At 40.1% G+C, this 12,400-nt stretch overlaps 1 protein-coding gene across 8 annotated transcripts in view; it reads right to left on the bottom strand.

Moving 5' to 3' along the window:
- Window positions 1-5,663: 5,663 nt before the first annotated feature.
- The window catches only part of slc12a7b (solute carrier family 12 member 7b), a 68,745-nt gene continuing 62,008 nt past the window's right edge, over window positions 5,664-12,400 (bottom strand). For all 8 annotated transcript variants that reach the window (XM_055007101.1, XM_055007100.1, XM_023262662.3 and 5 more), the window contains 2 exons: window positions 10,695-10,828; window positions 5,664-8,510 (listed from right to left, as the gene is read on the bottom strand). In XM_055007101.1, the coding sequence (XP_054863076.1) occupies window positions 8,419-8,510; window positions 10,695-10,828 (226 nt within the window). In that variant the 3' untranslated portion in view covers window positions 5,664-8,418. The remainder of the gene's footprint in view (window positions 8,511-10,694; window positions 10,829-12,400) is intronic.

Here is a 12,400-nt window from a genome sequence, read left to right as displayed (position 1 = left end):
GCAGTGCCACAGGTATCCTCTAAAGAAATTTCTGCCAACCTCTACATGAAAAAAATCTTACAGGAACATCTCATTAAGGATCAACTTTCACATCTGCCAAGCTCCACTGACCAGCTTTTCTCACTCGGCTGCACAGACAAGTGAGCATCTAACCCTGCAGGATACCTCAGTCTTTATGCTTCACAGATCCAAATAACACAGCCTGACACATGCTGCAAGACAGATGCTGTCAGCAGGAAAAACATCATTTTCCAGGTTTCAGATATGGAGCAGAGCTTCTCTGAGTTGTTCAGCAGGGATCAGGAGCCTTTGAAGTGATCGGAGGATTTGAATTTCATCAAGAGTCCACAGTGGGCTGCTCTTCTCCACGCATTGTCTAGTTCTGGGTTTATTAAAAGAGATACCTCACACACTTGGGACTCACAAATGATTTTACTGCAGTGGTTGATTATACTGACCTTTAAATTTATTAATATAAATATTAATAATGAATGTAGAAGTTTTAGACCTAGGTTTGTCTCCAGAAACTAATTGAAGTGACTTCTTGGTCAAGGTTAGAGTTTGTTCTGATGCTAGTGATATGAGGCGTGATGGCCTCATGCACTCACCTTCACATCTCACTTTGATTTGCTGTCATATAATTACAACATTATTAGATTGTCCATCTGCATTATCAACATTGTTAAATCACACATATAGAATTAATAAAGCTGCTAGTATATTGACTGCCATAAAGTGTTAGAGTTGATAGTCCCAGGAGTATAAATCCTACTAATACTGGTGACGCTGTTCCACACCTGCATGTGTGGTTCAGAGAAATTTACTAGAGAAATTCATTGTCCCAGATGATATGTTGAATAATGCTGACTTTTCATTTGGCTCCATCATCAGGTCAAAATTTGAATTTTGTGTTTGGTTTGTGATAATCCCTGTGCAACTAGTCCCCATCAGCCTCAGCTGTACTGTACTGTGTTTAGTGCTGATTAGAACATGCTAGCATGCTAACACTCTAAAGTAACATCGTAAACATGCTGAAGATGCAGCATTCTAGTTTACAAGTTCCCAGACGCAGCAGTCATGGGTTTGAATCCAGCTCATGACCATTTACTGCATGTCTTTCCCCAACTCTCTTACCCATGTTTCCTGTCTCTCTCCACTGTCCTATATAATAAAGGACAAAAGGCCCAAAAAATAACTAAATGAATAGAAATTTGGAGGTTGAAGTGCCTCACCGTACAAAATGTGAACTATCAACATGGCTGATGAGAGGCTCAACTTACAGCAGGAACACAGCTTAGATCCTCTAAAACATCTGCATTATAGCATGCCGACGTTAGCATTTAGCTTAACCCTGTTTGTAAGTACAGCTTTACAGGGCTGCTAGCATGACTGCACTGTCTTAAGTCTTCTTTAAATTCTAGTGTGGAGCTGTGAACACCCACCGACCCATAGTTTCTGCTCTATGGGAACCACTTGGAGGACTTTGTTCCACATCATGACCCTTACTGATCTTTGAGTATTCTCAAACACAGAAAGTATAACACTTACTGTAAGTCTAATTAGATTCCTCTGAGTAGATCTGCTGCTGATGTGCTGCTGTTTCTCTGTCATAGTTTATTAAGAACCTTTATGGACCTCATTCATCAGTTATTTCACCTGTGACAAGCCCAAATGTCTGCTGTGGAAAAGTTTTAACAGTGAAACCAGATTTTCCTCCACAGTATGTGTTTTTCCATGTGTTTTCAAAGCATAACCCAGCCTTAGTCTTTTCATGATGGCATTATTTTGTGGTGTTGAGACATTCAGTAAGTCCTTCATTGAGTTCTAAGACTAGATCTAATTCAGGTTTACTAATGTTTGCACAATGATCAAATAAAGGTTCGATTTAACTAACTGTCCTCTGTTTTTGAAGGTGCACATCACAATTCAACAAAAGAGATCCTGACTCACAGTGAACAGATGCACCACATGTTACCAACACTACCACTGACCATTCTGTTGCTTAACGTTGTTAAAAATGCTTTAAAAAACAACAAATATTTGGTGAAAGCAAAAAAGTGAACTATGTGCAGTTTAGGGCTCCACAGAGGCTCGGTGGTTAGCACTGTCGCCTTGCAGCCCGGTTTGCATCCCGTCATGGACCTGGCATCTTTCTACATGGAGTTTGCATGTTCTCCCTGTGCATGTCCAGAAACATGCTGAGGTTAATTGATTATTCTAAATTGTCCGTAGGTGTGAATGTGAGTGTGATTGTTTGTCTCTATTTGTAGCCCTGTGATCGGTGTCCCCTGCCTTCACCTTAAGCCAACTGGGATAGACTCCCCCCATAAAATCAACTAAAGGATGATTTTAAGTGAAATCATCTGATTTCTAGAAGTGTCGTCCTAATGGTGCAGGTCTTCCGGCTCTGCAGACACATGCTATTGCTTCATGTTGGTTTTACAGTCCAGACCTAGAGGTTACATCTATCAGTGTTAAATGACCCAAGACTGACCAAACACCTGACAGCAAAGGAAGAGAATGGTTCTGTTGATGCATAATTAAAGTCAATATAGCAAGTCTAGCTTAAAGCTATTCTGTTGCTGTTTTTAATAGATAATATTGAACCATGTTTATTTGTAGTTATGTTAGTTACTGAATTTGGTCCACGCCTCAGGTGTTATTATGGTTTGACTAGTCCGTGTATAGTTGGCTCATGTCACTTGTTCAGCTTGCTTTATCTTGCACAAATTTCTATTTAGTGACCAAGATGTAATTTTTATTTGCCCTTCTGCTTGTATTTTCTAAGGCAAATATTAAAATCTAAATCCTGCATGAAGGACCCAGCAGGACCTCTGCTGATTGGATGAATCACCAACATTTCAATGGATGGAAAAAGCCCATCGTCATAGTTTGAATCAATACAGGCAGAAGAATACGATATTCCAGTGGAGCGCACACATCACTTAGCTGTTATTTCTGTCCATGGTCGTAGGGAAAATGTCAGTGACTTTGTCAATCACATATCTGTACTCGATGTCTCCTGCTGATTTGGTCAACAATGCACAGCGCAAACAGAAGAGAGACAGTCAGGACTTTGTACATGTAGATTACACACAAAGCGGTGAAAGACAACTGTAGGCTGTCAAATATCAAAGCTGAGTGGTGTTCATGTCAGAGAGCTTTCATTAGAATAAGTGGTTGTTGGAAACATACCCGAAATAAAACGTGTGGCTCCTTGCTGAAATCAAAGTAACCAGCAGCGTTTCTGTACACGGGGTTGTTTAGTCAGATGATTCAAGTTCATTGTGTTGCTACACACAATAGCTTCCTCCTCAAGTTACACCAACAGAGCTCAGGAGAAGCTGAGGAGCGTTTTAAAAAGTCGCTGCCATTCCCTGTACTGTGCATCATTAAGGCCAACAGAAAACCTTGATAGTAATGGCAGTAACAGTTGCTCTGACTTGGATGGGGAGGGATGAACTGTAAATACAGCAAACATGACGCTCTCACTCAGTCTCTGGTATGCTCTCCCTCCTTCCCTCCCTCACGGACACGCTCTGATTCAATCAGACGTCGGTAGGGATGTTTGTGTGAGATAGGGGCCATGTGATCAGCTGGGGTCAGGCCTGTCAGTGCTGGATAGCAGATTGTCCAGTTAGATAGGAGGGGCGGTGCTGATGGGGCAGGAGGAGCTCATACCTCCCACAGCACAGGAGGACAACCTGACATCCTGCTGTACACAGGAAGTACAGTGAACGGTAAACCTGTCACTGTGGTGACATGCATCTGGAGCTGTATCTGTGGATTTCAGGTGACACAAAAATGTGCTCATGCTTGATTTGGCTCACAGATAAACAGCTTATCAGCTTCTTCATCAAGCTGCAGCATGGGGCCAGTTTCAAGTGAAGACAAGGCTGCGCTCTAGTGGTGGAATGTGGCCTGACCAGTATTCAAGACATTCAAGATTCAGGAGTTTTAATTGGTCTCTTGTTCGTGCAGTATATGCAGTGAAATGCAAAGTGACCGTTTTTTCGATGCTGTGTAAAAACAAGACATTATAAGGAACAAACTTTAAAAAACAATAGAAAATTTGAAAAAAGTCACATCAATTATAACGAGGTGGATTTTAAACTGAAGTGCAGTGTATGTTGTGAGAGAGTGCAGTTGTGTGTGTGCGTGTAGACTACAAATTCTTATTTACATATTTACATTAGTCCAGAGTGCAGATGAAGGTGATGTATTTTTGTTCATAGTCCTGACTTCATGAGGACAGAGGGTGTGTAACTGTTAGTCTACACGTCCACCACTGTCCTGGATACTCCAAACACATCTGCTGCCATTTCTAAGTATGCTTTTGTCAAACAGTAGTTATTACCTGCAAAGTAAACCAAAGTCAAAGAACACATTGCAGCATTTCCAACAGTTTTGCTTGCGACCCTTTTATATGAAGCTAAAAGCAACTCCTCATAGGTTGCCCGTTTATACATTGTTCAGAAACTGTTTCACATAAATAAAATTTAGAAGAGTAAAACTGCAGTATTCAAAAGAAAGAAACAAAAACTTAAAGAAGCAATCATCATTTGGGGCATTAGAATTTACTGCTATCATCTCACAACCCATAATTTTCAGAGTCCTGACCCAGTTTTACTTTTGTCTGAAGGTACCATATTGTACCATCTTTGAAGCGTCACATGAACAGACTGTTAATTGTAACATGGCTGTAATACTTCTGGCTAGTAGGAGGAGTCAGCCACCATTAAAACAGGGTGCAAACGTGACTGACTTGCTCAAAGACACAGGTTCTGGTATATAGAGAGAAGAACTTGCATAGTGAGGCTCTGTAGACACAGTGGGAACACACAATCATGTTCAACAATGAAAAACAGCATTTTGTATAACATGGCCCCTTTAAGAGCATAAACATGTATGGATAATAGAGCCTGTCTATGAGACAAGGCCTCAAGATTAGGTTGAAATGTGAGAACCATCTGTCAGGGTCCCTATGGGTCAGCTGGTGGTTTTGCTCAGCCTTGTTCGAAGTATATCGAGTACTGAATTTGATGATTTTATAACTTTTCCTCTAGCATCACCATGTGTTCTATGGCTGTGGTTTAAAGTGTTAAGTTTTGTCAGCTTTTGGACTGTCATGACATTAGGTGGTGTTTCATTGTGCCCTGAAGATTTTGGTTCCTCCTGACTTGTCATGTAGTGCCATCATCAGGTCAGAATCATCTATTTTACTCTAAACAGGACCATCATTTACTAAATGAAAAAGTCTTACAACTAGTGATTGAGATCATAAACTCATTAGGAAAATGTTTACTGAGGTAACAAATCAAGTTAGAAGTAGGATTCAGTTCTCTAGACTTCTTTTTCCAACCAGAGGAGTCACCCCGTTGGAAGTTAGAAAGAATAATTCATGTTGGTTTCACTTTTCAGACTCGTGTGTTGTATACAGTCCATGGTACGGACGGTTCCAGTAAATAAATGTTAGCATGCTTAACATGCTCTACTATGCTCTTGGCTCTTTGACAAATCATGTCTTTCTCTCAAGTAGTCACCTTCGCACACAAAAGTCTTAGACTGAGACCTTTGGAAAAAATATTTTTGGTAAAACATTAATTCTTGAATGAGGCTTTCACTCCAACGATCATGTGAGTAGAACAAGCACACATGCAACATTTGGTTTATTTCAGCACTTTTATTAATTACTCAGAGAGGCACAAATACAATTTACAGGGCTACCATCCTCTACATGTGCGCCCACAAGTGACTCCAGCCTAAGAGGCCTGCCAACTGAGTCAGACTACAGCAGAAACACACAGTCTCACCACCTTTGCACAGTAACATGCTGGGTATACACTCACATACACACACCCACACATACACAATATTCTGCTGGTCCTCTCACATAGCTGAGGCTATTATCCTTTTACAAATCCAGGTGACAGATGTGATTGAACAAGTTTCTTTCTTCAGCTGAGCCTCAGTGACACCTTGAGGTAGATAACAATCTCCAGTCACATTAGAAACACACACTGCCGACAGCTCTATTTACCTCCAGAAACATGTCTTTATATTTAGCATCCTCTCTTTAAGGTTTTCTGTATTTTCTGCTTTCTTTATGCACAGCTACCACTACTCAGCTCAGTAACCAGGTTAAAACAAAAAGAAACTTCTTTAATAATTTATCTTTACAACTTTCAATCACTGAATCGTCTTAAAACTAAGCAATTTATTTATATTGTGTTTTATCTTTGGTGGCTAAAATAGAAAACAGTAACATTGAACTTCATGTAGTAAGTGACAGATTTCATCAGTCCATTTCATCCTGATTGCTCCCCCCATGTTTCTTAACACTTTCAGTCCACGATTCCACTTTATCATGAGGGGGTTCAGTCCTGTGTTCTGCATGTTGTGTGTTTGGTGGGTTTTAATCAAAATGCAAAAAGTTGACAACTAGTGCCTTCTTCATGCAAACTGCTCCTCTCTGCCTCCTTCTCGCTGAAAATTAACACTTAAAGTAACAGAATATCAATTATAATGTAACAAACACTACATAGATGGTAACTACAGTTATACAGGCATACATCAACAACTGAACAAAACACAACAAAACACACATTTTGCATAACTGATGATCAGAAGCTCACTTTTTTCCTGTATGGGAAAATATGACTTTCTGCTTTACAAAATACTGCACAGCTAATTTTGAAAAGAAACTGTGGAGGTACTCATGAGGAGGGCTACAGTCCTTTTCTCCTGTTTCTCTGATCACAAGTGGTTTTTTTTACAGCATGTATTAGATGCTTTGAAATGCCCTTGAAATTGTGCTATTAATTGCATTACCTCATTCATTCATAACCGAGGACTTTGGTAATAAAAAAAATATCACAATTGTGCTTTTTAAAAATGTTTCCAAAGATTACAGATTGCCAATTTAAAAATCAGTTGCTACAGTATGGCCATGCTCTGAGCTGCATGAATAATACTTCCACAGTTTCTTTTATAGTGATTTTGGCACTTTTTCTCCTACATAACAATTCATCTACTCAGTCTGGGACTCAAAGCGTAAAGGTTTTTGTTTGTTAAAATATAAAAACATTGAAACATGAGTATTAAATAGCATGGAATTACTCTCTGTCTGCATCCTTTTGTCTTTAGTTCAGAATGTACTTGTGTAGACCAACAGAAAGAGTCACTGTAGGTGAAAGAACTGAGTGTAAGTACACAATGAATTAAGTGCTGAAAGGTTGGTAGTGCAAAGTCAAAAGTGCTGGAACTATGTCAGTATGGGAAAAATCACACGAATACACATGTCAGTTTGTGCTTTTACATTTTGACTGTATACTTTGTTAAATGACAAAAATAATGAGGGCAAACTACAGACTAAATATGAGAACCTATGAATCTATTCCTTTATTAAGCTACTGTCTGCTGTCAAACAGCTCTTGGATTAAAAACTTTAAAAAAATCTATTTGTTCCCAACCGAGCACTACCTCAAACACAATAATTGTACATGTCCATGTAAAGCGCACTATTAGCTATGGCTATTGTCCCTATTAAAACTTTTTCAAAGGTGGAAAATGAAATAGCAGTACCCATAATGTGAGAGTCTCCCACCCACCTAACCAGGACACCTGGTGCACACTCAGCATCCTCCTGGCTGTTCCCTTTCTACTCACTGACACACTGTCAGATGAGCCCTCCCTTTGCTCTGCAATGTGAATGCTCTACGATCTAACCAAGATGTTTTAGACTAGTTCAGATTGAAAAAAGTTATTAGAAGTTAGTTTAAATGAAAACACCGGTTGCAAATAATGATGCAGACCATAAAAATCACCGAAGTGGGTCTGATATCAATTTAGTATGTATGAGTGACCTTCCAGCTGTAGAACTTAAAAAAATGGTGACTTTTTACTACATACTCCCTAACCTAAATCCATTCTGTAACATTCATCTCTGTGCCCGTTTTTCTTAGGTCTAGCAGGTCTCTGCACCTCCCAGAGTCAATACACTAAACAACATAAAAACTATGAGGTTCAGATTGACAACATTCACTTCTTTGCTTATCTTTACACAGTGAGTGCCAGTAACTTGACAACATCAACACAAGAGGGAAAAATAAGAAGACTCAACAGAACAGAACAAAGTTTTCAGAGTAAAATGAAAGATATAAAGTGTCTCTATGCTCAGTCCTCGCTTAGTGCAGAGGTTCTGTGGCCCAGCGTGGACACACTCTCTCTCAGTCAGTCGACTAATTCAATGCTAATCCTTCATTCTGATGTCTTTGTCTGGCAATCACAAGTTGTCCCGCCTTCCAACAAACCCCGCCCTTCATAAAAAACAAATTAGGCTTCTTTCCCCCAAAATGCCCGGTGACCGGTGTCCATGGCAACATGCCTGTGTGTGCAGGATGGGGAGAGAGAGTGTTTTTAAGAGTAGATGGTGATGACTTCACGGCCACCGCCTCGCACCAGGAGGGCCCGGTTCAGACCCTCGAGGAGAACCTCCAGGAACTCCATGTCTGAGACAACAGCAGTCAAGGTAGAAGGCACACAGAGACTAAACCAGACAGCACAGTACAGTACAGCACGTTACACTCTATCAAACAACAATAGACGTGTTTCCATTTAATTGATAAGCAAACTTGAACTGAACTTTTTAAATTCTGGAAAAAAAAAAGAAAATGCAAATTAGGGTTGCTTCCATTTACTACTCTTGGGCAAATGAACTAGGCTGTGTATTGTCGTCAGAAGGTAGAGATATAGGCTACAGTACATGTGGCTGTAATCAATACAGAGAAGTCAGAAACTAATGTTTTCAGTTGGGAAAGTTGTAAATATCTTTCATCAGAGAGCTGGTAACGGACATGGTATCTGTAGGTGAAGACAATGAAGTGGAAAGAACTAATCAGCTGATCACGGAGTTAAACGTTTGTTACATCAAAACTTACATGAAAAAGGTCTTTCCATCTTTTAAACCAAAACACAGCTCAAGTGAGTGAAAAAACTTTTTTTTTTCCCCAAAATTCAGACTTTGCCGTTTGCTACTGACATACACACTCACCGACCATTTTACTAGGTAGACCTGTTAAATTGCTTGTTAACACAAACAGCTAATCAGCCAATCACATGGCTGCAACTCAATGCATGTAGGCATGTAGACGTGGTCAAGACAAGTGCTGGGGTTCAAACTGAGCATCAGAATGGAGAAGAAAGGGGATTTAAGTGACTTTGAATGTGGTATGGTTGTTGGTCTGAGTATTTCAGAAACTGCTGATCTACTGGGATTTCCACTCATAACCATCTCTAGAGTTTACAGAATGGTCCAAAAAACAGAAAATATCCAGTGAGTGACAGTTGTGTGGATGAAAATACCTTGTTGATGTGAGAGGTCAGAGGAGAATGGACAGACTGGTTGGAGATGATAGAAAGGCAACTGGAACTCAACTAATCACTGGTTACAACCAAGAAATGCAGAACATCAGCTCTGAACCACAACACGTCCAACCTTGAAGAAGATGTTCTACAGCAGCAGAAGATCACACTGGGTTCCTGTCAGCTAAGAACATAAAACTGAGGCAACAACTGACACAGACTCACCAACATTGGACAACAGAAGATTGGAAAAACGTTGCCTGGTCTGATGAGTCTCCATTTCAGGTGCGACATTCAGACGGTCAGAATTTGATGTAAACAACATAAAGCATGAATCCATACAACCTTGTATCAACGGTTCAGGCTGCTGGTGGTGTAAGGGTGTGAGGGATATTTTCTTGGCACACTTTGGGCCCCTTAGCACCAACTGAGCATCATTTAAACACCACAGCCTACATGAGTATTGTTGCTGACCATGTCCATCCCTTTATGACCACAGTGGACCATCTTCTTATGCTACTTCCAACAGGATAATGCTCCATGTCACAAAGCTCAAATCATCTCAAACTGGTTTGTTGAACATGACAATGAGCTCTCTGTACTCCAATGGCCTCCACAGTCACCATATCTCAATCCAAGAGAACCTTTGGGATGTGGTGGAACGGGAGATTCTCATCATAGATCTACAGCCGACAAATCTGCAGCAACTGTGTGATGCTATCATGTCAATATGGACCAAAGTCTCTGAGGAATGTTTCCAACACCTTGTTGAAAGTATGCCATGAAGACTTAAAGCAGTTCTGAAGGCAAAAGGGTGTCCAACCTTTCACCAGCAAGGTGTACCTAATAAAGTGGCCAGTGAGTGTAATCTCCTTCAAATATACAAGGCTAGCGTGTTAGCAGAACAGTTTCCTATTTACACATCCAGCAGATACTGAGGGACATTATTATCCAGTAGGCATCATGTTTTTGACCACATCTCCAGTTACTCCTGTGGTATGTATGTGCCTCTATAGCTGCTAAATGTCTGAGTCTGTCAGCTGTTTGTTGCTGAGCAGGTAGAGTAAAGTGGCTTTTAGGGGATTTTCTCTGGAAGCAGGTTCCCATTTCAGCCAAAAATGATGGCATGCAAATGAGATGGGAACAAGAACAGCAAAGTTGCAGCTGCAGAGCTGAATGAGTTAAAACGCACTATAAAGTCAAGAGGAGCTACAGATCTAGCTGACAACTCTCAGTATTACGACCTCTCATACAATAGCACTGTTTCTACACTGTAATCTGGTAAACTGTTTTTATATGACAGAAATCAGCTAGAGCCACTGTAAGGATACAGTTTTCATCTCCTCCTCTGTTCCGTGGAGGTCCAGGCATGTTGAGCAGAACCAGATGAGCTCCCTGCGACTTGTTGACCACCACCTCATTCAGCTTGATAGCTGTGTGCATGCGGCGAACATTTGACTGGTTCCTAGTTTAACAAAAAGTTGACAGTGAGAAAATGCAGCACTGAAGAAAACATTAATATACTTACGTAAACCTTGGCTTTCATCTGACTGGTTATAAAACCCTTCTTTAGTACTAATAAAACCCGTGTGAAAACAGAAGAGATTTTCTCTCTGGACACTGAGATTTTGATTCAAGTGCTCAATGGGACACTGAGTCACAGCACATAGTTTCCCACAGACTTGCCAGTTCCATGCTACATACTACTTCTAAGCTTTGAGTATTGTGAGTATGCACTGTGTTCACACTAGAGCAGTGTAAAAATTGGTATCTTCTATCACGCTGTTCTCATTCTTCTTAGTCACTTTATAGAATATAGTCTTTACACTTTTTGAGTGTGTTGTCAGTACACAATATGAGCTTGAAAATATGTTAACTTCTGGACGGTGGTGAAAAAACTTGACTTAATTTTGTACACCAATTGCTAAAACAGTACACTGTGATGATTTGTATGTAGTCATGTACATACTAAATACTGTAGATCTGGTATGTACTATGGATTTAGGACAACTTTTAACTTACTACAGTAGGAAAAGCACAGATGTTACTAATAACATTAATTTCTGTGTTTACATGGGCTTGAATATTCTGGTTATGATCAGGTTTTTTTAAGTCCTGATTTCAGCAACTTGCATCAGCCCTTATGCTAGTTTTGAATAAAAACGATACTGTTACATTTAGTTACAGGCACCGCTTTGTAAACACTTCTGAAAACTACATAATTGGTACAAGAAAATGGCAATTCTTATCTGTAATGGAACTGGTGCTCGGCCTGTTGTTCCCTTTGGTCTCATGAATGTTTTAACTGAGTCACACTGCCAGTAAAAAGAACGTTCTACTAATATGGTGCTTTTTTTGTCCATGAAGACCTTATCCTACCAGTCATGGCTGCACATCTTCAACCACCACTCCCTTGTCCTCCATGATAGCAATGACAGCCTGACACTAGTCAAGCGGGATAAACCACATTTACACCAAACGGTGCTTAGCTGGCTACAAGCAACATTCCCAACGGCTACAGTCATTAAAAGTTAGGGCTAACAGTTGCAGAAATGTCACATTAAATTGCTGGTTTGGCTTGTAAAATCAGAGATGTCTGCATAGACAGCACACACTAACCAGTAAGCATAACAGTAGCATTTATCATCGATACAGGGATACGAATAACCAGATTTCTCTGTTCTCCGTGAAAATGCCACATCATTGAATATAACGTTGAACTTGTAATGGTGAACTTTCCCCACTGTGGGATCAATAAAGTTTATCTTATCTTATCAAAACTAGGATAAATCTCATAAAAGGGGTACTCGTGCGACTGTAAACACAGTCACAGTTGGCAGTGTGACAGCATGAAAATACTGGTTCCTTTATAAGGACTTAGCCAGCTGGAATTCAGCCATAGTGTGATCATTTTAACCTGTGCTTTTCCTGCTGCGACAAGTCCAAATGTCTGTTAAAAAAAAAAAAAAGAAAAAAAAACAAAGCTGCATGCTGGAAAATTCTTAGAAATGTCAACTTCAGAGGCAAATCTTACGTA

The sequence above is a fragment of the Amphiprion ocellaris genome, chromosome 22, assembly GCF_022539595.1.
Source record: "Amphiprion ocellaris isolate individual 3 ecotype Okinawa chromosome 22, ASM2253959v1, whole genome shotgun sequence".
Classification (NCBI taxonomy): Eukaryota; Metazoa; Chordata; class Actinopteri; family Pomacentridae; genus Amphiprion; species Amphiprion ocellaris.
This window is presented reverse-complemented; position numbering and strand designations above follow the sequence as displayed.